The following is a 25,166-nucleotide window of genomic DNA, read 5'->3' as shown; positions in this document are numbered from 1 at the left end:
GGAGGTGGTTGATCCTGAACACTTGTGAAAATTGGTCCCCTTTATTTATGCACCTGAGATAAAACGGTAACCCCCAACAGGAAATTAAATCATAGCCCCCAGTTAAATCAATGGCAAAGTTCTCATTGGCTGCAGGAAGGTCAGTTTCACTCCAACACTACAGAGGAGTGATTTTGAAAATGCTGCCGTAAAGGACAAAGTTTTAAACAAACAGTTGTCTGGGTTGTGGGCCAGGTTCCCTCTAGTTTTAACATCCAGGGGTAAAACACATTTTGTTACGAGCACCAAGACGTGTGGATGTGCATCACTAATAGAAACACGCTGCTGGCTGTGGGTGCTCTGATAATCCACTGGGTGGCAGCTGAATCTCTCCTGGGTGGCCGCCCACGCGCTCAGTTTACAGGGATCGCTGGTTGTATGTTCCTAATGGCTCAGTGGCGAGGAGGTCGCACTAGCATGAGTGGGAGCATCGCCGGCACATCAGATTTAAAATGCTCAGAAAGCCCCCGGGTTGAACCTGACACCCTGCGGTTAGTTCCCAGCACACCTCCTATGCACCACAGAATGCCCTCTGACGCCCTTGGGCACACGTCACCCTAAAAGGCAGCAGAAAACTGAGCATTGAGAGCCAGGCATTGCCCCAGGGGTTATAATCTGCCACAGCCCCTGCCAGTGCTGAAGTCAATGCTTTGCCCACACCCCCTTCTTCTCCCCGCTTGGAACAGGGAGTGGCAGGGCAGGGCTGGTGTCTTGCAGCTCGCTCCTACAATGCCAGCTTTCCAGAGCTCTCGGGAGGGCCCGTGCCAGCCTGCACTGATTCAGGGTCAGATGCTGCAAACACTCCTGCACCCACTGAACATTACTACAGCCAGCAGTGCTCTCTCCTTCACTGGGGGTGGAGGGAAGCCCAGGGCTGGGTGCAGAGTGGTGGCCGAGCAGTCCCTCCCGGCTGACAATGGCACAGCAGTCGCCCTGCCTCAGCTTCTCAGTGCTTTCTCCAGTCGGCTGTGGCCGCAGGCCCAGCCCAGCCTCCTCAGAGAGTTCAGCCCCTTCCGGGGCCTCAGAGTCTTTCACAGATCCAACAAGAGCAAAACAATCACCGCCGCAGCCCAGCCAGGCTCAGCAGCTGGCACCTTCTTTACAGGGCAGACTTAGCTGCAAGGGACTGGCCCTGCCCTAGTCCAGCTCCTGAGCTGCCTTCAAACTCTCTGTCCAATGGACAGTGTGCTCGTCCTCTGCAGGTTTCAGTCTCCACGTGGGCTGCCCACCAGTGGGCTTGCCTCCTTCTGAGACCTTCCCTGCCCGGAGGTAGCAGGCTGGGCTTGGGGAACGCGGATGACAGCTCCAAGGCCTCTGGCTCTTAAAGGAACAGGGCACGCTGTTCCAGAGATGCTCATGGCTGGGAGTCCAGAGGAGAGAGGGGAGCAGGGTCAGGTGTAGAGAAGGGTCACGGTATAGGGGCTGCTCAGACTCAGCTATTTGCAGGATGTGGGGGCTCTGGGCACAGTAACAAATGAGCTTGTCACCCAGGGGCTCATTACTAGAGCCAGCCGCTCATTTTCCAGGGCATCGTTTTTCCAACAGAAGAGGCTGTTTGGGTGAAATTGAACCATGCTGTGAAAATGTTAATTTCCGTGGCATTTCAGCTCCAGAAGGAAGTGGAATGGAGTGTGTCACTGTGCTATCCAGACGTGTGCTCGCAGCACTCACTGTGTCCTGCGTCACATTTCAACAAACACGCAAGTCAGGATCAGAATGAAAAGTTGCTGGTTTACGAAATAACCCCCTTCACCCCACCAAAAAAACCAAACCAAACCAAACAAACTAACAAACCCCAGCCAAGGTCAACCGAAAATGTTGTGTTTCCGTTTGTCTCCAGAGCTGTATCTAGGGGAGAGGTGGGACTCGGGGCGGCGTTCCCCTTCAGAGAGCTGCCTTGGGAAGCAGCTGGGTCAGCTGCATAGCGAGGGCGGGTTGGAAGAAAAGCAGCATGGGTTTGCTCCATGGTTTCCCAAGTGCGGGGGCGTGAAGAAATTCTGGGGGGGGCTATGAGGTGACCCAGCCCCCCATCATTCCCTCCCCACCCGAATAAAAAGGCGGCCTTCACTTCCTGCTCTCAGCCCCTGCCATTTTACGTGGGTGACCCGGCACAGCCGCTGTAAAAAGCAGGCAGCCAGCGAAGGCCCACTTGGACGTAGCTGCCTCCTGCAAAGGTGAGTGAGTGTGGGCTGGGGGGCAGGAGGAGCAGGAGGAGGACGATGGAGTTAAATGGGGGGTTGGAGGTGCCTGACTCGGGGCAAGGAAGAAGTTTGGGTGATGGGGCTCACAGGGTTTGGGCGGCCGGCTTGCAGGGCTCGTGGGGCTTGAGTGGCTCAGGCTGGCATGGGGGTAGCTGGCCCCAGCAGCGTGGGGTCCCAGCTGCTGTTGGGCAGGTGGGTGGCTGGCCCCGGCAGTGTGGGGCTCGGTCGGCTCAGATGGCAGCTGGCAACACAGGGCACAGGTGGGTGGGCAGCTAGCACAGGTGTCTCTGGAGGCTGGCACAGGGCTCAGGCAGCTGACCCGGCCAGCTGGGGCTGCACCAGGCACCCGCAAGGGGCCAAGAAAAACTCTTTGTGCTTATTTTGAACTTTAAATAACATTTTTATACCAAGTTTGTGTTTATTTTAAATCACAGATTGGGAGTTTTGTTAAAGAGGGGCTGGATGATGGTAAAAAAGAGGTGAGGGGGGCGTGAGGGTTTCTCAGAAATCAAAAGGGGGGCGTGATGCCAAGAGGTCTGGGAACCACTGTTATTAAGTCGCATTTTTACGTGGCTCCTGACAAGGACAGCCTCACCCGCCCCATCTGAAGGAAGAGGAACTCTCCTTTGCATACCCTGCCTTTGGGTTGCTGAAAGGTGTTACCAGAAGGCGGTGGGTGTGTGAAAGAGACAGGCTTCACTTCCTTTCAGTCTGGCGGGGGGAAGAAAGGGCTTGACAAGGTGCCCCTTAGGGGCCCAGCGGAAGCCAGCATGCTGCCCGAGACCAAAGCCGCAGGCCCAGAACCGACGGCCATGCCGCCTGCCCCTCGATCGCTCTGTCAGTGGCAGTGGCTATGCAGCCGCAGATCAGGCCCTGTCACTGTTTGCGTCAACCCTCCACCGCCACCATCAGCACTGCTCCGCCTCTGGGGGGCGGGGGGGGCTATTCCCATGACTGAGCTCTTCCCAGCCCCTGCTCCCAGAGGCACACACTGTCCCATTCATAACAGCTCCCGGTGGCTGAGCAAGGGGGACCAAGCGCAGCCATTTCGCTCCGTCTCACTCCAGGCTGCCCCACGCGCTCCAGAGCAGTTGTGAATGAGGGGGGGGAAGGGACAAGGGGAGGCAGCGGGACAGACAGACGGGAGGCGAGCAGACACTGGTCACGTGGGCTAAAGAGCTGGGACTCGGCAGCGGCTCGTAAACTCACATCCTGGTTGCCACCCTGTGCCAAGAGCCCCGTGTATGTCTACCTGTCCCCTGTGCTGTGCAGCCCGGGGGCACCTCCCGCTCAGTCCTACCGGGCAGTGCACCCCATTGCCTGCCAGGGCCTGACCCCAGGGTCTGAGCACAACGGGGAGGGGTGGGATGAACCTCTGCTGGGGGAGGGGACAAGCTTCCGGAGACCTGCCCAGACCTGCAGACAAGTGCTGTGCAGCCCCAAAGCCGGTCCCGTCCCGCAGAAGAGGCAGGCCTCATACAAGAGACGCCCTGCCCCACCTCGCCCTGCCCCGCGCCACCTCCTGTCTCTGTCTCCCCAGCTCATTAAAAAGGAAGGGCCAGATCCTGCGCCTGGGTTGGCACAGCCAGCCCGCTGCATCTGCAGTGGTCTGAAAGAGCAAACTGGACAAGGGGGGTCACTTTATCCACCACAGAAACACATCCACCTCTGAGGTGGAATGTGGCATGTGTAGCACCCAAGAGCCCCAGTCATGAACCAGACCCCACTGTGCTGGGAGCTGTACAAAGAGACTGCCCTGCCCCACAGAGCTTACCATCTAAATAGCAGCCATGAAGCAGCCGGTGGGGGCAGACAGGCAGACAGCCAGGGGAGTCCCAGGAACCAAGGAGAGACTATTGATCAGCACCACAATGCAGGGGCTGCCTGGCCATTGTCAAGTGTTCTGGGTGCCATCCAGACAGCCACAGAATGGCTGCTGCTCTCTTGCCATGGCCACTCAGGAAGGACAGTGCCCTGGGCAGCCCCGCTAGCCCCTGGCGTGCAGAGAGGTGCAGCCATGCCCCCAGCCAGACCCCTCGTGCAGCGGGGGTGCAGTGAGTCACGCCTCACATGAGCCACCGGCTACTGGCCCTGGGAAGACCCTCACTGGGGGCAGCGGCTCAAGCTCATAAGGCTGAACGTGGAGGCGATCATCAATCAGCTGCTGCCTGAACCTCCTTAGCCGAGCCGGGGGACAGGGTGGCTTGCTCTCCAAGGTGGTAGGGCCTGGGTGAGCCAAGGCTGAGGGAGGCACGCCTGAGGGGGACACACTGGGAGGTGCAGGACAGGCCCTACCCAAGGAGGGGAAAGATGGCAGAGCTCCCCAGGACAGACACCCTGGGGGACATAAGAGAAACCTGTGTTCGTTGGACTGTGATTGGGCACTTTGAGTCTGACTTCTCTGTGAATGAGCCCAGCTGGCGAGGGAGGGTGTGCCGAGCGCACACAGTGTCTGTGGAGTTTGTGTCAGGGGCTTTTGAGAGGGAAACTGAAGCCAGGAGTTGCTACAGAGTGATCCCTCCATGCCACAAGGGGGCTCAGGAGGCAGCTGATCCTGTGACACGTGGACTGAAAAAACGGAAGCCTAAGTTGCGAAAAGGCACAATTCTATAGGTGTCTCCATTCTGCAGGGCTCATGATGAAATATGCCTTTAACCGAAAGTTTCCTGATCTTTTTAGAGACTCACAGTTCTTTAACCTTCAGATTTTTATTTTTCCCCCTTCTTCAACTTCTTCCTACTCAGTCACTAAAATGACATGTTCCCCCTGACTCCCTATATTGCCACTTGCCGCCCTGACGCTGTTCAAAACTTCTCGCGCTTTGACAGAGTTAAAGGAGCAGCGTTTCATTTTTCCTTTGGCCACTCTCTTCCAACAAGCAGGAAGTGTTGGGAAGTTAGTGAGTGGAAAAATGAAGCTGGGGGAGCTAAAATTAAAAACAAGCAACTAAAATAATCCTTGAATTTCATTCATTCTACTCCACTGGAGAAAGGGAAAAACCCCAAAATGTGATTATTTTTCAAATGTACATCTGCCAACCCCCATGCTTGTATACAGACTTCATCACGAAAAACAAATGGAGAGAATTGATAAGGAATAACTTAAGGACAATACGCCTCCTCACACAACCTGAAGCTGTGGTACAAAGACAACAATCATGTTCTGTTTGGTGAACAAAAGGTATCATCCATGCAATAAATCCTCTTTGAAAAAACTGGGAAAATATAATCTAGTGACTGGCCATGGAAAGAGGCTGGTTTGTTTCACTCAAGAGATTTGTACAAATAAATCATTCAGTATCATTTGCCCAAATCTAAGGAAATGCAGCTAATTTCAGACGGAAGGAGAGTGGGACTCTGGCCTCTTGCTCAAGTGGCAGAGGATCAGACTTTTATTCTACGGCCTGTGTTGCACATGAGGTGAAGCTAGACAGTCACAGTGGTCTCTTCTGGCTTTCAAACCCATCAATCTCTCCTGCAACCCCATAGCATATCCTGTGTGCCTGGACAGTGCCTCAACCAATCGTTAATGTTCATGAGCCAGACTGTAAATGTTAATTCCAGCCAAAAGCAGCAGGATGAAACCCTACTAGTGCTTCCTAGCTCAGCCAGGGAATGGAGACCAGATTGCTGATATCGAATGGTATCCACCCGGGACAGCTGACCTATCGTCTGCCTAGAACTCAGTGAGGAGCAGACGGAACTAGATGCACGAGCATGCACTAATTGCTTTCCAGGGCTCTGGTGACCCTGGGTAACTATGAACAGAGCTAAGTGGCCAGGAAATCCAGGTTTCAGTATTATTTTGCATCATCAGAATTGCTCACAGCCCTTGGAGCAGACGGGTGAATCTGGCCCAAGTGCTGCTACTGATTTAAATACTTTCCATCCTGTTGTAGCAACCCTACATCCACTGAGTCTGCTGAAGTCTCACCAGGGTAAAAAGCTTGCCTAGTTTCACTGAAATAAAAACCTATCTAATTCCAGCAAATGGCAGATTGCATTAGAAATAGCATGTGCCGAGTCATTCTTGTGGAGTACGTGGTAGAGTCCAAATCAAACCACGTTAAAAGCTGCTCTCAACATATGTATGTGTACATAGTTGCTTTGGGGAATGCACAGATTGACTGAACTATCATCTCAATATATTGTGAGATATTTGGAAAGAAATTCTAAAATCAAAAACTACTTAACAAGGTCAGAATTTAAATCAGCTCTCACAAATCATGCAAAATCTTAATCCCATTCAAATGAACAGAAATACTTTCCTGAGTACGGAATACTTTTGTGCGTAAGGATTTGCAGGGCTGGGGCTGCTAATTGCGCGAGACGATTACAAAGATCCATTGATTCTCATGTTGCTCTCATACCGATTTCAGTTTAAGTTCTAGATGTATTTTTCTGTTGTTTTTTTTTTGTTTTGTTTTTTGTTTTCCACCTCTGGGTTGTTTTTTGTTTGTGTGGGAGTGTGTCTATATCTGTATCTTCACACTAGCACACACACCGGACGTAGGAATGCCGGCACTCACACACAAAACATACCTATGGACGCATCTACTAATATTTTTCTCTCCATATGTAAAAGGTACAGTCTACACAACATCTCTCAGACACAAGGAGTAGAGCTTGAACTGCTCTCTGGTGGGCTTTTTTTCTGGTGGAACAGGCCAGAACGGAGTTTCGGCACCTTTTTTCTATTAGAACACCAGAAACATTTTCACCACCAGTTCTGCAGCAGCACAGCATGAGGGCAGGAGCCCCCGCCAGTCCTGAGGCAGCCTGGGGACCAGAACAAGAGGCCCCGCCGGTCCTGCGGCAGCCTGGGGACCAGAACAAGAGGCCCCGCCGGTCCTGCGGCAGCCTGGGGACCAGAACAAGAGGCCCCGCCGGTCCTGCGGCAGCCTGGGGACCAGAACAAGAGCCCCCGCCAGTCCTGCGGCAGCCTGGGGACCAGAACAAGAGGTCCTGCCGGTCCTGAGGCAGCCTGGGGACCAGGCTGTTAAACTGAACACCCTAACCCCTGTGAGGAATCATCAGACTTGAGTTCTGGCACCACTGTTTCTAGAAACGAGCACTTAACCCTACCCCCCGTGTCTGTCTGGACACAGAGTACTAGCTCTGTCTCTGAGTTGTGCCAGGCACTTTCGGTGAGCACACCGCTAACATTTCCATCGGTGGATCTTTTTTCTCTCCACAACTTTCTGCATTTTACCACTCCAGTCTTTTTACTATTTCTGGCAGCCTCCCCTAACATTCACGCCCTCTCAGGTTACACTCCTTGGCGAGTTATTTCCCTATATACCAATGCACGGAAACGCTGGATATCCAGTGGCCATCGACTAGGATAGCTTTAGTCTAGACTGAGCAGTAGCTGACTGGCATTTGGATCCCAGCACACAAGCGGGTTCTAATTTCAAACAAACCTAAGAAACCCAGGTGGACACCACCCTCCCCAGGCGCCTGGCAGAAGTAGGCCCTGGCTAAGTGGAGCTCTCCCTCCAACTCTGACCCATAGGGAGAAGAGAGAAAAAGATTTCTAGTCCCTTAACCTCAAAGAATCCCCCTCAGTCACTAGTACAACCAAAAGGAGACAGGTTTTGTGTGACCCGAAGGAGACCTCCACCAGGACAAGTGATCTGGCTGTTGCCATGACAGTTTCCGGCCCCACCACTGCCCGCACCTGGCTCCTGCCTCCCATGGACAGAGCTCCCCATGCATGGAACAGCTCAGGCCTCGCCACAGCCTCTTTCCATTCTGGTATCTGCAAGCCGCCCATGCGGCGGGGGTGTTTCCCTCCTCCAGCCCCACAAGTGTCATCTGCCAGCAAGCTCCCAGCCACCAGCTTCCATGTCTTTCCCATCCACTCCCCCTTCTCCCCCATCATTCCCGGCCAGCAGGGCAGAGGAGACAGGGCAGTGAGCTTTGGACTGGGGGCTGGACTCCATGGCCTCCTGAGGTCTCTTCCACACTCACAAGCTGCCCATGCGCCATTGCAGCCCCAGCGACAGAGGGCTAGCATCCCACAGGCACATCCCGCATGCACAGCTACTCCTCCTCCTCTTCCTGCCACAAACCAGGCCAGCCTGCTTCCGAATGGCTGCATCTGGCCCCTCTCTCCTGGGCCAGCTTCTGCCATTCCTCCTCCACCCATTGCCAAGCCAGGGCAAGTTTATTCCCCAGGGCAGCTCCACTGAAGAGGGGCACGGCTCATGGCAGCAAACGCTCCTGGCCGAGAGTAAGGGCTTCAGGCTCCACGCTTGGTAAGATTTTCATTCTGCAGGGCAGGAGACACATCTCAACAGCTCCAGGAACACACGTGGCCGACTGTTAACAGGCCAGTTCCACGCCCACCGGGCATCAGCACAGCTCTAGGCAATGGGGCTGCACTTATTTACTCCACTGGGGGATCTGGCCCCACAAAATCATCATCATTGTTATCATCAGAGAGGGCTGCTTGCTGCTCCCCCCGCCCCCATTTGAAAAGCTGTCCTGCGTGCGCTGGGTGCTCACCGGGGGAAAATGGCCCCTTAGGGCCATCGGTGTCACAGGTGTGGGCAGTTTGGAGACGAGCTGTGGCACCAGAGAATCCTGGGGCTGGAAGAGACCTCAGGAGGCCACCGAGCCCAACACCCTACTCAAAGCAGGACCGACCCCCACTGCATCCACTCAGCTTGCCAAGCCTAGAAGCGAGAGCACCGCTGCTTGGGCGTCTGCCTACGAGCACGCGCCCAGCAGGGTCAGGCCTCGCGCCACGCAGGCCCACACACGCCTTCCCTTTCAGTCCCGCTCGGAACCCACAAGAGTTACGCCTACGCCGCCAGCGTCCGCAGATGGCACCGCGACAGCGGAAAGGCTGGCGAGGGTGGGGACAAAGCAGAGGGCGTAAGCAACAGGTTGAGTCTAATGCTGCTTTCAGTTCCCCAAAGGCCCCAGCCCCTGAGAAGACTCTACGCGGATGAACTGGAAACAGGGTTTACGCAGCTGTTCAGGGGAGGTGGTATTTAAAGGCAGTCAGGCCTCCTCTGCGGCCAGAAGAGGTGGGTGGCAGCAAACACACCCCTCCTTCCCTACCCAGCAGTTAATGTACCATGGGGGTGACTCTGCCTCCCCCTGCTCCAGTTTCCAGGCAGACGGCTGATGCGAGCTGAGCACAGCGAGTTATGTGCTGCACTTTGCCCTTTGTTCTGTCCCCCAGCAATGCGGTTCCCACCAGTGTGTTCGGTCTCTGAATTTCTCTGTGGTTGTTCCACGCACATGGGCTTCAGCCAGGGATTCCTCCTCAGTTGTGCGTCTCCAGCACGGCCTCCAGCCAGCTGAGAGCTGCCTTGGGACACGGCTGCACGGCACAGCCACTCGGGGGAGTCTTCCAGTCCAGCACCCAGTGGAGTCGGCAGGCAGAGAGGGAGGGGGACTGGTCCCTGCATGAGCAGAGCCCCCAGGCCTCACCTTCTGCTCTCAGTCAGTTCCCCACTGACACCCTCTCCCTCGTAGCTCCACCGGGGGAGCAGTGAGCGTGTGAACACATCTCGGCCCAGGCACTCTGGCCATTGTTCCCAGCACCTCTCTGCACCCTCAGGCATCTCGATACCCCTAGAAAGCCGGCCTGTGGAGGTTAAAAGCACAGCGGGGGTGAAATCTGGCCAGGAATGTCAGCACCTTACAAAGACTCATGTCCAGAAATCCCCACCCCACTAACGTCCTGCAATTCCTCCTGCGAACCCACAACCCCACTCGCTGGGCACACCACACAAAGCAGGAGGGGGATGTGCACAGTCGATGGGAGCTGGGAAACTCTTCCTGGGACTGCCTGCAAATCTTGCCCTGCTCCAGCAGAGACTGCTTCTCCATGCAGCCCCAGGGAAATCCCTCCGCCCGCCCGCCGGCAAGCGAACCAGGGGCCTGGGAGCTAAACGATGTGCTTCTGCAGTTGGAGCTGAGACACTCCTCTCGGGTATGGTGGGGAGGCAGGGGGAGGATACACACTCGCCAGTCACATACTTCGGCTTTGACTGTCCATAGGGCCCTGTCTGGGGCCTCTCCCACTTTACAGCCTGCCTCGCCTCAGGAGGGGCAAGTTGTCTTAAAGCGACTGCATCCTGTGCAGCGTGCATTAGGGAGAAGGCTGCCCTCTGGCTGCACGGTGGGGGTTGCTGGGGTAAGCACAGAAGCGCTGAGCTGTTCCTTCCGAGAGAACAACGGCACTGCCTGGGACCGCTGGTCCTCGCGCGGCTTTCAGCCTCCCAGGGGCTTTCGTCCAGGGCGATCTGCTGGCGCTGAGCACGTCCCTCAGCTGGGCCACTGGGGACAGGCTAGCCAGAGCTCCACCACCGTGCACAGCGGTTTTCATGTGCAAGTCAGGCACAAACCCAGGGAGCAAAGGGTGGGTGGCGAGCCAGGGCTCTGGACACACAAGGTGCAGAAGGAAAGCAGCCCCCCTTCACCCTTGAGACACACACCCCTCCCGCAACCAGGGAACAGCCGCTGGAGCTGGTGCTGGTGCTAGGCTGGGGGTCTCTGCAGCTTCCAGCCACACTGCCAGGATGAGGGGGCAACAGCACCACCTGATGGGAGATGAAAAAGGAGTCCTCTCATCTGCCTCTGCCAGGAGCCAGGTCTATCCTTCTGGCTGCCTGCTGCTTGCACGAGGCTGGGGGGAGGAGACAGACAGAGAAATACTGGCGGAGAGCGTGAGAGTTTGTGTCATATCTCTCTGTTAAAAGCCCAGTTAAACTTCTTGCAGGCAGGAGCTGCCAGGGGAGTTCAGCAGCAGCCAAGGCAGAGCCCCAGCACCTGGCTGCCTGTTGTAAATCTCTTCCCTTGTAGCCCAGGGCTGGTGGAGACCTTCAGGAACGTGACCCTGCTGAGCGGTACATACCCAATCACGCACTGCACGTCACACACTTACAGGGCATAGAGCATAGATGCTCATTGCACAAGCACGCTGCATGCTTGCTTCTTGCACAAAGCACGAGCACACGCTCTGAGCCCCGCTGCAGTCACACTACGGACATGCTGTACAGCACCCACTGCACAAACATTGCAGGCACTGTGCAAACACACACTAAACTCGGTGGGCAGGCAAGCTGCACAAACACACTCCATATGGCACTAATGCACACGTGTTACACACACATCCTGCACACAGTTTGCCTGTGTCCTGCACAAACACACACGCGCGCACACACACACACACACACAGAGCACAACTGTACACCCACATTGCACAGCACTGCACACAGTTGTTTGGTGGGAGGTAAGTTTGCTTGGGACACAACCTCCTTTCTGATACATTTCTTCCTTTTCCCCCGTTCTCTCCAGTAGCTTTGTGCAATCCTCCCGAGGCAACTTCACACTGCACCACCAAACAGAGCTGGGTAACATGGCGACAGTCGCCGGAACTGGAGAACTTCCCTGCCTAGCTGATCAACGCCAACCGCTGGTGGCAAACGTTGCCAGGCAACGTCTAAATCCCAACAGAAGAGTCTCTTCATTTAAAAACTGAGTTGTAATCTCAGAAACCTCCATTCTGGGGCGTCCCTCTGTGATGCTGATTTTTAGGAGGGCAGCTGCTCAGCACACTCTGAAATTCAAGATCCTGTGAGGTGGCCCAGGCGTACTCTCGGGAGCTGAGCCCCTGAAAATCACTACAGGTTGAACCTCTCATCTGGCAACCTCTGGACCCAACTGGTGCTGGGCAAGAGAATTTGCCAGCCCATGAGAGGGCGGTATTGTCAACCAGCATTACCAACACTTCCCCTGCTTACTGTGCTCTCAGAAGACATTTAGGGGTAAATTCCAGCTAAATAACAGCACGGAACACTGAGAGTCAGGACTGGTGGCTGTGAACATACATCATGGGACCATGAAAAACTTGGCCACACTCATGATAAGCAGCTGTCTGGCTAACTAAAATCTTGGTGGATTATGGATGTTGCCGAACACGAGAGTTCCAGGTTAGAGAGGCACACCCTTTAGTCATTTCTAAAAAGGTTGGTGGCTTTTAGTGGCCTAAGCTAATTTCTTTGAATGGGGATCTTTGTAAAATCCTCACATAACCCACGTTCGGGTCCCATGCTCAACACCAGCCCCCCTCCATGGACTTCCTTCAGCTGCTCAGGACGCATTGCACACAGGTTTCCCACCTCACCCAGGGAAAGCAGCTGAAGTTAGAGAGGGGAGTCTGCACACAACACAACAACAGGGCCCAAGGGCGTCTGTCTGTCTGCCTTTTGAAAGGCAGAACACGGGTGGCATCTCTCCGCAGTAAGCCAATGTCTAGCTACTGTGTGAAGTCCGCTTTGTGTGTCAGTGCCCAGAAGTACGTCCTTTAACGATGAGCAAAATCGACCGATCCCCCACTAAGGCACATCTGCTCTGAGCCCACGTTACAATGGGGTGGGGAGGGAATGACACCTTCACTGGCAGAAGCCAATAAAGATCGACTGGTTTGGTTTGCCCCTGTTGCCATTAGACTAGCAACCCACTGAGTTAAAGACTGGTGACAGCTGCTGAAGAAACGCCAAGGCGGAGAGGAACAAAAAAGGTAATGAATCAGACTGAGCACCGGATACAGCTTGCAGAGCTGAGAGCAAACCCCTCCCACGCCACAGCCCTGCTCTGACAGCAGCCCAGCTCAATTTACAATGGATACCCTGGCGGTGGCTCTAGTTGTCAGAGATCTAGACACATGCAGACCCCTCCCTCAACACCCAGAAAGCCAGGTCCAGAGAATGTTAAGGGTGTAGGTCCAGCTTTGAAGAGTCAGGAAATGGCCAAGTGAACTCTGCCCCCTCGTGCCTGTGCTTTAGGACACAATCCACCACTGCCCGTCCTGTGTTCCTCCTCCGGAAGTAGCACAGTATGATCCCCTTTCCCTAGAGCCGGGCATCTTTGTGCACTCGGGGCACTGAGCTGCCCCTGGGCCACAAGCACCGAATGGGGGAAGAAGGGTGTTCACGGCATGTCCTGGGAGGGAGGGCAGATGAAGACAGAAATAAAGAATTCCATCATGTGGAAGGAACCATTTACCCGGACCCTTAGCAGAGCACCCCACCTGTCCCACCTACTGTGTCTGCCAGGGGGAGCCGGTTAGCTGGGCAGCTGAAGAGCAATACTGCTCTTGCAGAGCGCATAGGGGAGGAACAGCCTTTCACATTCCCAACCTTTCCTCTGCAGCTAGGAGGGTTTACATCTTCTAAAGGAAATCTGAGATTCTCCTGCAGCTGCAGGAGACAAGACTTGGGGGGAATTTAGGAAACTATTGTGAGAGCTTTGTGAGAACATGCAGCATGGAGATCACCTGTCTCCCAAAGCCCAGGCGCGAAGCAGCTTTACGTGAGAGCTCGCAGAGATGATCAGCTCAGCACTTTAAAAAATCACCTTCCACACAGAGCAGCCCTGGACAGCGTCAGCCCAAAAGGAGGACAATTTGGAAAGTTACAAACACCTGGGAACAGGGCTGTGGGACGGAGAGTTTATTCCGTATTTTCTGGCCTGGCTCCATTGTGCTCTCTTCACCACGGCAGGTGGTTATGGAGCTCCAGTTAACGCCAGAGCTTGCTAGTGCTGCTATTATAACGCCACCATTTCTTTGTACAGTTAGGGCCTGCTTTTCACAAAGTCCAATGTGTAACTGTACACCTGCTTAAGGGGCACATCTTCTGCAGTTGTGTGTCCAAACTGAGACCTGGCACCCTGCAGCCAGCCACAGTCTGAGTGAAATCAAGGCCCCACAGAGGTCGATGGGAGTTTTGCAATGGACTTCAGTGGCCCCAGGATTTCACAAGAGGTGTCTAGACGCCATCTGCGGACGTGTGTTCCCAGGAGCCCTGACTGCCCTGTGCAGCGCTGGGAACTGCCACGTACACTCACTGTTTGGACGTGGACTGCATTCGACTGTTGAATAGTCCAGCTCAGTCTCTGGGCATACACGCGAAGAGCAAGATGAACTGGAGAATAATGGAATGCAGCACGGCAGTAGGCTGTGAGGCCCAAGGCCATGGAGAAAACATTGCTTTCTCCTCTCCTGACTCAGGCTTTCCAAACTCCCTGGGCTTACTTCTCCCCTGGAGGTGGGTGCGTGTACACACAGAGCTCCTCGGCCGTGTCCTTTGGCCACGTCTGCATTTTGGGGCCATCCTTGCACAAAAGCAAGGAATACAGCCATTTAATCATCAGCAGGAGAGGAGCGTCAGCAAATGGAAACTAAGGCAAGTAAACTAAGAAAGAACACAAACCAAGGCCTCTATCCTCCCGGTGCGAGCAACTCACACGCGAGACATCTCAGTGAAGTCACTCACCTACAACAACGTCAACAGGACCAGGCCCTAAACTCATCCCAGGGTTGAGATTGCCACACTCCTTTGATGACAGTGTGGTTGGCATGTTTCCTAGCCTCTGGAAGACCTGTGATGAGACCCTAAGAAATGCTCTCTACAGCCCTCTGAGGAAAAAGCCAGGTTAATTTAAGGCATCCTTAAAAAATTCAAGTTTAGACTATCCCATCCTTTGTCCTAGCTTGTCCTTTTGTTTAAACGTAATGAAGCATGTTCAAAGCCACTCCCAGTCTGTGAAGGGGCATTTAGCCAGGAGCCTTACGAAGAATGCAAAAACCACAGGAAATGCTCTGTACAAAGCAAAACTGTATTGTCTTTCATGCAGCCCTAGCAGTCAAAAATTGTCACTGGGAGCTGGGGAAGTGCCGGAGAAAAGAGACTGGCCTATAAACCCAACACCTCCTTTGCACCCTCCTGTTTCACAAGGTGCAGTGCTGGGCCGTCCTAACCATGTATCTCGCCCTTTGCACACATGGGCGGCAAACTATGCTAAATTACTTGAGCTGTGTTCTTGCTGCAAAGCGCTGCATCCCAAGTGCTTTGTACTGCAGAGATGCTGGCCCAGCAGCTTACAAGGACCGAGCCTGCTCCCACTCTGCTGACATTGACTGAGTGGCGCAGGGGCAGGCTATCTGGCCCTGACTGCGCTCTCTGTAGACATCAGAAGAAACTCCCTTGCCATCAATGGGGCCACAGCGGCCCGAAAACCCGCACACAGAGCCAGCGTCCACAGAGCACCTCTGCCCTCCTGGATGGGCAAGGAGCCAACCCGACACATTCGCGCCTTAGCGGCTAAAGTGACAAACGCAGATGACATGGTTCCAAGTCCGAGGCAACTGCCTGGTGCGTTCTCAGAACGCCAACATTGAACCCGGTGGCAGAGAGACCATCTTTTAACCCCTCCCGCCCGGACCACCCTCCTCCCAATTGAAAACGAGCCCCTTTACCTTCGTCTCGTTTGCGTTTGTTGCTTTCAACGCTGGGGGATGTAATTCCCAGAATTCCACTAATGGAGTAGGAGGAGCCTGCGGAGTCTGTGCTCACTGAGGAGACCTGGGTCACGGACCCCGTGGAGGCTGCAAGGAAGCGCAAGGTCATCAGCATGCAGGCGGACAAGAAAGCCAAAGCGCGCGCACAGCGCTTGCTGTCCCAGTCACGCTGGGATCGCTCCGCAATGCGCCATCCCACGCCCTCAGCTGCCACAGTTCAGCTGCCTTTGCCAAGCCCCAGCGAAGAAGCTGAGCGGCGATGCCCACTTTGCTGTATTTCCTCTGACATGCGAGTCGTACACAGGGGCTGGTCGAGCAAATTCAGTGTGCAAACACACAAGGGGCGTGCTGGGGCTCTATGCGCGCCCACGCAATGGGCTTTACAGGCCCTCACCAAGACAGAGTGGTGATGGAACAGTTCTGGCCCAAGAAGACCTCACCCCGCCTCAGCGCCCTTCCTCAGCGCCCCGCCTTGCCTCAGCACCCTGCCCTGCCTCCGCTCCCCGCTCACCTCAGCACCCTACCCCACCCTGCCTCAGCACCCCATCCTGCCTCAGCACCCTACCCCACCCTGCCTCAATGCCTTGGCCTGCCTCAGCACCCTGCTCCACCTCAGCGCCCCGCTCAACCTCACCTCAGCACCCCGCCTTGCCTCAGCACCCTGCTCCACCTCAGCGCCCCGCTCAACCTCACCTCAGCACCCCGCCTTGCCTCAGCACCCTGCTCCACCTCAGCACCCCGCCCAACCTCACCTCAGCACCCCGCCTTGCCTCAGCACCCTGCCCTGCCTCAGCGCCCCGCACACCTCAGCACCCTGCCCTGCCTCAGCTCCCCGCACACCTCAGCACCCTGCCCTGCCTCAGCACCCCATCCTGCCCCAGCACCCTGCTCTGCCTCAGCGCCCCGCACACCTCAGCACCCTGCCCCACCCTGCCTCAGCACCCCATCCTCCTCAGCACCCTGCCCTACCTCAGCGCCCCACACACCTCAGCACCCTACTCCACCCTGCCTCAGCACCCCATCCTGCCTCAGCACCCTACCCCACCCTGCCTCAATGCCTTGGCCTGCCTCAGCACCCTGCTCCACCTCAGCGCCCCGCTCAACCTCACCTCAGCACCCCGCCTTGCCTCAGCACCCTGCCCTGCCTCAGCGCCCCGCACACCTCAGCACCCTGCCCTGCCTCAGCTCCCCGCACACCTCAGCACCCTGCCCTGCCTCAGCACCCCATCCTGCCCCAGCACCCTGCCCTGCCTCAGCTCCCCGCACACCTCAGCACCCTGCCTCAGCACCCCATCCTGCCTCAGCACCCTGCCCTGCCTCAGCACCCCATCCTGCCCCAGCACCCTGCTCTGCCTCAGCGCCCCGCACACCTCAGCACCCTGCCCCACCCTGCCTCAGCACCCCATCCTCCTCAGCACCCTGCCCTACCTCAGCACCCCACACACCTCAGCACCCTGCTCCACCCTGCCTCAGCACCCCATCCTGCCTCAGCACCCTGCCCTGCCTCAGTGTCCCACCCCGCTTCAGCCCTGGGGCATGCTCCAAAGCAAGGGCCTGCTAAATGAAGAATTCTGCAGCCAAGCAGGGGACGGAAGGAGAGGAATCCACGAGGGAATGATCTGGGCTGGGGAAGGCCTGTTGGGGCAGCCAGCGGCCTGAGCATTTTCCCTTTCCCTTTCTCCCTGACAGGGGCTATGACTGGGCTCTGGGCAGGGGCTGGGCAGCCCCAAGTGACGCTGAACCCCTGCGAGAGCTTGAACAGCCACCTGGAGGAGGGCAGCAGAGGCTTGCAGTCATGCTGCCCCCAGAGAAAGAGGGCACACGGTGGCTGGGCTGGGGGTACAGCGAGAGGGGAGGGCAAGAGAGCCTCCTCCTACCGCAGCCTGGATGCAGGGCAGTGGCAGGGCCTGGCCATCCCCACTGTTCTGCCTCTGTGCCCAGCCAACCCTGGCTAACGCACAGAACGACAGACAGATTTGCAAGCCTCCAGCCCCTAGACTTGGAAACCTAGAGCCCAGGTCTGCTGGGTGCTGAGGGACCTCACTACAGCTAGGGGAACGACATCGGGCTTCAGTGCAGTGCTGGGGCCAGGACAGGATCAGGGCTCCAGGAGTGGACAGGAGTAAAAGGTGTTGAAACTCAGACCAGAGTGTGGGCCCTGCAGCCAGGACCGTGGGGTGGGGCAGAGAACAGAGCCCTGGGTGCAGAGCTGGCAGCAGCAAAAGCCCAGGTGCAAAGCCCCAAGTGTAGGAGCAGGGGCAGCCAGGCCATCGGGTGGGAGCTCGCACAAAACCTGGGGGTGCCGCAGCACCCGCTGCACCCCTACTTCCCGTGCCAACTGATGTTTGTACAGCTCCTAGCACAATAGTGTCCGACTGGGGTTCCAAGGCTTCAGTTTTTAATAACAACTAGCCTGTGCTTGTCTTGTGCCCCAGGGAGAGACGTCTGAGCTGCCTCCCCGCCACACCCCTTGCACACCTTCTACCGCCCCGCACCAATGTCACTGCTCCAGTGGTGTTTTAGCTGCCGTTTGTCTTTCTCCAATTGACTCATTCTCTGTGCTGTAGATTTCGCATCACCTTTTAAGCCCCTAGCAAAGAATCTAACAGGATGCGGAATTAGCCTGCCGCCCCAGCCCAAGACTGCTGGTGTATTAGTAGCGAGGGAACCACAGGGCTGGTAACCTGCCTGGCGCAGCACCTCAGTGAGCCTTTTGCATGAACCCTTTCTCCTGACGGCAGTGGCTGCATCAGGGGAAGGGAGGCATTGGCCAGCACTACCCAGAGTACTAAATAGGAGGAAAGAGCCAGACAAGTGCCAGCAATGGGAAACTTCCGAAGCCAGGTGTCCGAATGGCTGCCTCTCACTTTTACACCTTCAACACGCTTTGTGCGCACAAACCGATTAACCTCCAACCCAACTCCTAAGAAGCAAGTGATGAAATAACATCCCAGTAGGGAAACTGAGGCAAGATGGTTAAGTGATTTGATCAAGGACACAGAGGAAATTAGTGCCTAAAGCCAAGAGCTCAGACCCCAGCACTGACTCCCCCTGTAACCATGGGAACAGCCCCTAGCCTCCTTCCTTTGGTTTCCCAGCCCTCCTCACGCTCGCCCTGGGGCATGGGAAGAATTTGTGCGCATGGTTCACTGCCTGGCCCTGTCAGCACCAGGCTGCAGCTCCCCAGCGGGTGAAAGACCCGGCAGAGTTGGAGCGAGGAGGAACGCCCACAAGCAGGGGTCTGCCACAGCACCTAGCACCAAAGAGCCCAGCACACAGAGTGGCCAGGCCCAGCTGGGCTGACGATGGAGCAGAATCCACCAGGAGCTGCACAGGACACAAATTCAATCGGCTTCTCCTTGGTGGAACGTCCATGGTCAGGCAGGTGGGTACTGCCCTGCCCTGCCCTGCCCTGTGGGGAGTGGCAGTAATGACGGTCCGTGTAAATCCGGAGCAGCCAGCCAGTGCTGTTTAGAGCCTGTTTAAGGTTCTCCCCAGCCAACTCTCCATCACTCACTAAGCCATGCAAGGGTGAGCATTTGGCCCAGGGCAGAGGGCAGGTGTCCCCTCTCCAGACACAGGAGGGGCTGCCATCCCACAGCTGCTAATCCCAGCATGCCAGCGGAGAGTCAGTGCTCCGCCTGTGCTCTGCAGACACAGCGCCTGGATCCACCTCTGACCTTCCCTCAGGGGTTCTCCTGTCTCAGCGAAGGCCCAGAGGAGACTCCCGAAGCCATCGGGAGTGTAGCTATTGAGCTCACTGGTAACACAATCGACCCTTAAACTATCAGTCGCGCTAGCTGCAGCTTGTCGCCAGCCGCGCACTTCGGGCACTTTGATCAGACAATTCCAGGTGTTTGGCTAGAGCGGGACGCCTGGCCTCTTTGGACAGTGCTGTCCCCAGGAGCCTCTCCAAAAGGCCCTCGGCCTGAGAAAGGTGGGGAACTGCATGACACTCCTGGGGAGTGAGCGTTAGCTGCAAGTTACCGGGGAGGAACGGATTCAACTGCCTTTCCTCACACTGAGCCCACCGGGGCTGTCTGCAGAATGAGGTACCAGACCCACAAGTGAGCAGGGCTTCGGGGGGGTCCTTTTCTAGAGCATAGGGTAACAGGTCCAGACTGACTAGGTCCTAATCTTGTTCCTTCACCCCAAAGCTACCCTCCTTCCCCTTTGCTTCAGAAGCCCTCCACGGACCACCGTGTGACTAGGAATTCAAACGCCAGCGTAGCCGTCTAGGGATTAGCCAGTTCAACCAATGCAAATGATGCCCAGGGTTCACCACCTCCATCGCTTTCTGCGCATAAGGAGCACTGAATGCAGTGGGAAACGGAAATATCATCAGAGACAGGCTCCACCTTACTATTCAAATGAACGTGCCCATAAAGGACAAACACGGGACATGCGTGCAGCCGCCCAGAGCGCTGTTTCCCAAACCGTGTTCTGCAGAGCCCCAAGATTCCCCTCAGCGAAAATAAGGGTTCCAGAAGGATACGATCAGGGGTCGGGAGCCACGTGCATCTCTGGGGTGTCATTTGCGGCTCCCTGCCCTGCCACTGCTGAAACAGTAGAACTAAATTTAATTGGTTTAACAGCCAGTAGGGCAGTGGGAGGGATCCGGCCATTAAACCAACTGAATTTAGTTCCATTATTTCCGTGGCAGCAGGGCAGGAAGCCCCTCGCTCGCAAAGCAGCCAGCACACATGTAATGGGGGTGGGGCAAGGGCAACCAATGGCTATGCAGAAGGGTAGCCAGAGAGGTCGTGTGGTTCCTGAATCATCCTCACCTTGCATACTGCTACTAGCCAATGAAATCAGGCCCTTGGGACTAGAGTCAGAGGAGCACCGGTGGCTAGGGAAGGTTCATCCGCCATGTTGGGTGAGGTAACAAGAGGCGCTAACTCAAGGAGAGTTTGTCCAGATGAATTAAACTGGGGGCCTCTTTGTGCGGATGGGTTAGTCCCAGGCGGCCAGTTTGGGGCTGAGGTGGGTTAATCCTGGGGGTGGGGGGATGGATTTGGGCCTCAGTGCCATATAAAGGCTGTTATTAGAGGTTCCTCAAAATTCTTTCAAGTTTCAAAGGGTTCCGTGGCCAAATAACATTGGGAAACACAAGCCTAGACATTGTTTAGAGCTATCAAAATCTACATAAAGAAGAAAGCTGGGCACAGGTCACCAAGTCTGTTAACAACAAAAATGTGCACATGGGGGTTGCTATCTCCTGTCATAACTTGGCTAAAGCCCATTCTGGGCTGAACATTGGCATCAGGAAGGAGAAGGGAAGAAAGTTTGGAAAGTTTTGGTGCCTCTTCACTCAAGACTGCAAGTGCACAAAGAATTAGAGATGGCTGATAAAAGAAAAAAACACATTCAAAACTACTTACTGACTAATGATGCAGAAAATGTTATGAATAAGTCTCCCTTTCTTGATTTATTACTTTAATTATCTGACATTCTATAGACCCCCATTAGTGGGGGGTTTGGGTTTAGATTTCAATTTTCTGTCTCACAGTGAAAGCTATTTATCATAATAATCAGTAAAATTCAAAACCTTTGAGCAGTATTTATAAAATTCATTTACCATGTTCAGCCCTTGCAGCGTGACAAAGAAGGCACATTAGGACGTGTGCTGAAGTGTTTTATGCAGAATTATCTGTCCAGACGACTGATTAAAAGTTCCTTAGACTAGGTGTATTCCATTGTGTGTGTTTTTAATATAAAATAAGTTTTACTCACCTATGCTGTGACTGGAGGCTGGGACTTGCTGGTTGGGTGGTTGCTGGACCTTAGTTCGGATGATCCTGCATGCATTTGAAAAGAAACAAAGGGCTCCTTACTATTCAGCCTGCACACTGTAGAAAGGGTAAATAATAGCAGCACACGGAGAACATCAAAAGCGATTTTGTCCAGTCAGGACGCTGAGCTGGTAAAGGAACATCTTTTCCATTGAAAAGCTGTGAAAGCTAAACACCCAGCAGGTCTGGGGCCAAATATTCAAAAGTGCTGAAGGTCCTGATTCTGAAAGGCATTTAGGAACCTCACTGAAAGGAATGGGAGTAAAGCATGTAAATACTTCTCAGGAGCCAGGCCTAGGTGAGTGAGGAGCCCATGCGTCATTGACATTTAGGCTTCTAAGCCTCTAAGGTTTTCAGTTGCCTGAAAACACAGGTAAATGCCAAAATGAATTTTCAAAAGTATGCAGGAGCCAAACTCCCATTGATTTCAGTGTGTTAGGTTTCAACAGACTTCACAATCCCACTATGCACCTATCGCCTATCTTTAGGAGCCTGAATCCCTTTTAACATCTGGCCCTGCTGAAAATGGGACTTACTTTCCTAAGTCTCTTTGGTATTTTTGACATTTTCACCTCAAGTGACACTGAAACCACCAAATCTTGGACCAAATGCAAGATGCCAACGTTCCAGAATTAGCTGGTCCTACTTGTACATTTGGACTATCTTCTGCTCTCATTTACACTCGTGGAAATCAAGAGTCATTCTATGACTTTCAGAGGGTCACTCCCAATTTACAGCAATGCAGCCGCACAGCAGCATCCATTACACTTGTGTATGTGGCATAGAAAGGAACTGAGAAATTTAAGGTGGGTGTGTGTTGGCTTTTTGGAAAGGTAGCAAGAAAGGCACCAGGAGTGTGCTGGCAGAAACAATAATGGCAATGAATTAACCAGAAAGATATAGAATCTGAGCCTTCTCCCCAGGACATAAATGGGTGTGTTGCCAGTGACTTCAGCAGAAGGAAATCAGGGGCAAATACTGAGGTGGGCTTGACTCAATTAATACATAGTTCATTCCAAGCTTCTCCTAGTAGAGGTGTGTGATTTATGCACTGTTTTGACAGCATGCTGTGGTGATCATTTCTCCTAGGGCTATTGAAAAAGCTAGACGCCCAGCTTATGCCTGGTTATGCACCAGTTTTTTGCACATTGACATGCTCACCTAAGAAGACCAAAACTTCATTCGGGCGCATACATTTACAGAGGGAGTTTACATTTGTGTGTACGGCCAGGCAAAAAGGAAGAAGCTTAAGTTTTTCCCAGACCAGGACCTTGTCATTCAGATTCTTTTATATAACACCAGTTCTCTGCAGTATTTGCTTCTGTTCCCACTCAGTTGTTTTCGATTATTTGCACCCATTTGGTAGCGACCACAAGTGGAACAACACCTCATGCTTCAGAGGGAGTTCTTCCATCAAAAGGTCTTATGACTCTTTGCACAGCAGAGTAGGACCATGGTCCCTGTTTTACAGAAGGGGAAACCAAGGCACAAAAAGGGAAATGACCTGCCCAAGATCTTGGAGCAGGAGAGTGAGAGAGCCAGGAATAAAACCTATGTCTAGGTCTCCTGAGTCCCAGCCCAATATGCTACGCTCCTACTCAGATGGCCTCCCCCTTTGTCTGGACTGAGCAGACACAGCTGGTGAGATGTGCTTCCTATCAGTGACCCTGCCTCCCTCCCCACCTCTCCCATCTTGCCCAGAAAACTGCAGAATGGGAAATGGCCCAGGGTGCTGAGCAGCACTCCCTGTAAGCAGAGCGCTTGGGCAGCCATCCAGGAGAGGTTCAGGTTCTGCCCAGCTGATTAGCAGAGCGCCCCCAGCTGGCAGCCTGTGTTTCTAGCAGTGGTGTATGCCTGCACATGCCTTGCTGCACATAACCAAATCTATTCCCCCCATGGATGGAAAAAATCAGAGGGACCCCCTGGTGCTAAGTGCTAATCACTACACTTCCCAGGGCAGGGCCCAACTGGCTTAGCACCTGCCAACATCCTTCCCCCAACAACAAGCCAGGATGTTTGAAGCAGGGACCCGACCCTGCATTACGGAAGTCAGGGAGCGTTTTGCCAGTGACCTCTCTATGGGGCGGGACGTAGCCAGCTGTACATACAAGAGCCAAGGTGGGAAACAACAGTTTGCACCAGGATTCTGAGCTGACGAAAGGAAGCAAAAGAATTCAGGGACTTCTTCCTCATCTATAGCTTTCTTTCTGCAGGGCTAGGGGATCCAAAAGCAGCTGGTGAGCTAGCACATGACATGAGGGAAGCTAATCATTATGATTAATTAAGCCTTACTGATGTGAACTTGCTCCTGCTGAGGAGCATCAAATGATTCCTATCATAAAGCATTAGTTGCATTAACTGAGGTTCTTCCAAATCTGAATTCTCTTCTATCTGGGTTCCTACCCTGGGCTCGTCACCAGAGTATCTGAGCACCTTCCAGTCCCGCATTAATCAATGTGGTGACCACCTGCCATATGTCACTGGAAGTCACATTACACCAGGAGGCATTCCCATGGCCTACGATGATGAGCACAGTGTAAGAACCCGCAGAGGCTCGGCTGCACAGCATGCAAGCTGGCAAACCTGCAAGCAGCACTGGGCTGGCACCTGAGTGCCACCCTCGCTCCCATGCACACGGGGGGCCCAGAGAAGTGGGGAGATGGCATAGCGCCCCTGCACTTACTCCACATGTGGGCTGTGCAGCCATTGAGCGGCTATGTACTTCACAAGCCAGGAGCAAGAGCTAGTACTGAACAACTGATGGGGAGCCACAGGCAGGGACTAGGCTGGGAGTTACATTTTAAAAGCACCTATGTGACTTATAAGACTAGCCCCAGTTTCAACCCCCTACCACCAAGGTGCCTCAGTACCTATAACAATCTGGCCCAAGTTGCTTTTGAAAATGCACCTAAATCACTTAGGTGCTCCAGAAAATATTTCCCTGGGCGAACGTAAATGTAGCCTGTGTGCAAACATTCACGGGTCAATACAGACGGTGTAGGAGCACACGTGACCCCTGCCCCACCCTGCCCTGCAGCTGCTCTGGGGCGCTCCGCAGGTGTTGATGGTCTTTACTATTAAATTGGGTGCTCTGCGTTTTTAGACAGGGGAATTGTTCTTACCCAAGGGCCAAAGAAAAAAAAAATCTGTGTTATCGTTACACCTACATGGGGACTTTGCACATCTCCCAGTATCTGTGTTCCAGCCCCGTGGCTCATGTTCTGGGCCGGGGATCAGTGCCTGCTCGGGAAGAGAGGTCACACATACTGGCTGGCTAGTGCTCAGGCCCTCCCAGGACTGATTTGAAAGGAACAGAGCCAGCAAACCCAGAGTCACAACAGTAGACCTCAGTGACGCGAGAAGTGCACAGAAGTGTATGAGGGAAGAGGTGCAGGAGCAGACCCCAGCACCCCAGCAGAGCACGTTGTTTAAGCAGACACTTAACATTAACCTTGTTCTTGCATCCTATGGAGAGCCCACCCGCAAGGGGCTGCAGAAAGCATTTGGAATAGATTCCCAGCTGATTGGCATATGTGGGGTTTGTCTTACATGCAACTGCTAGTCCTGCCTAGCACACAGGGGTGCTAAGGTGGCAAAAACGAGTCTTCAAAATCAAACAAAGCAGTGCAGAAAGCTGGGGCACATTTCAAAGGGAGATTCTGTGCCATGCCTGCAGGTGGATGAGAAAGGAGGAGATTGCTACCAAATAGGGCTGCTGCTAAATCACGGGACAGGGATCACGCTGTGATATTACTGGTAGGAGAAATACAGCAGGGTTGGCAGAGAAGATAACTAAAGGGTGAAGTGT

The 25,166-nt window shown here is 54.3% G+C and overlaps 1 protein-coding gene across 2 annotated transcripts in view; it reads right to left on the bottom strand.

Moving 5' to 3' along the window:
* Nucleotides 1–25,166, bottom strand: part of PAX5 (paired box 5) — a 226,902-nt gene that overhangs the window by 189,391 nt on the left and 12,345 nt on the right. For both annotated transcript variants that reach the window (XM_074994011.1, XM_074994013.1), the window contains exons 4-5: nucleotides 21,300–21,364; nucleotides 15,522–15,650 (exon numbers count right to left, since the gene is read on the bottom strand). In XM_074994011.1, coding sequence (XP_074850112.1) covers nucleotides 15,522–15,650; nucleotides 21,300–21,364 — 194 coding nt within the window. The remainder of the gene's footprint in view (nucleotides 1–15,521; nucleotides 15,651–21,299; nucleotides 21,365–25,166) is intronic.

The sequence above is a fragment of the Carettochelys insculpta genome, chromosome 5 (assembly GCF_033958435.1).
Source record: "Carettochelys insculpta isolate YL-2023 chromosome 5, ASM3395843v1, whole genome shotgun sequence".
NCBI classification, from domain to species: Eukaryota; Metazoa; Chordata; order Testudines; family Carettochelyidae; genus Carettochelys; species Carettochelys insculpta.
This window is presented reverse-complemented; position numbering and strand designations above follow the sequence as displayed.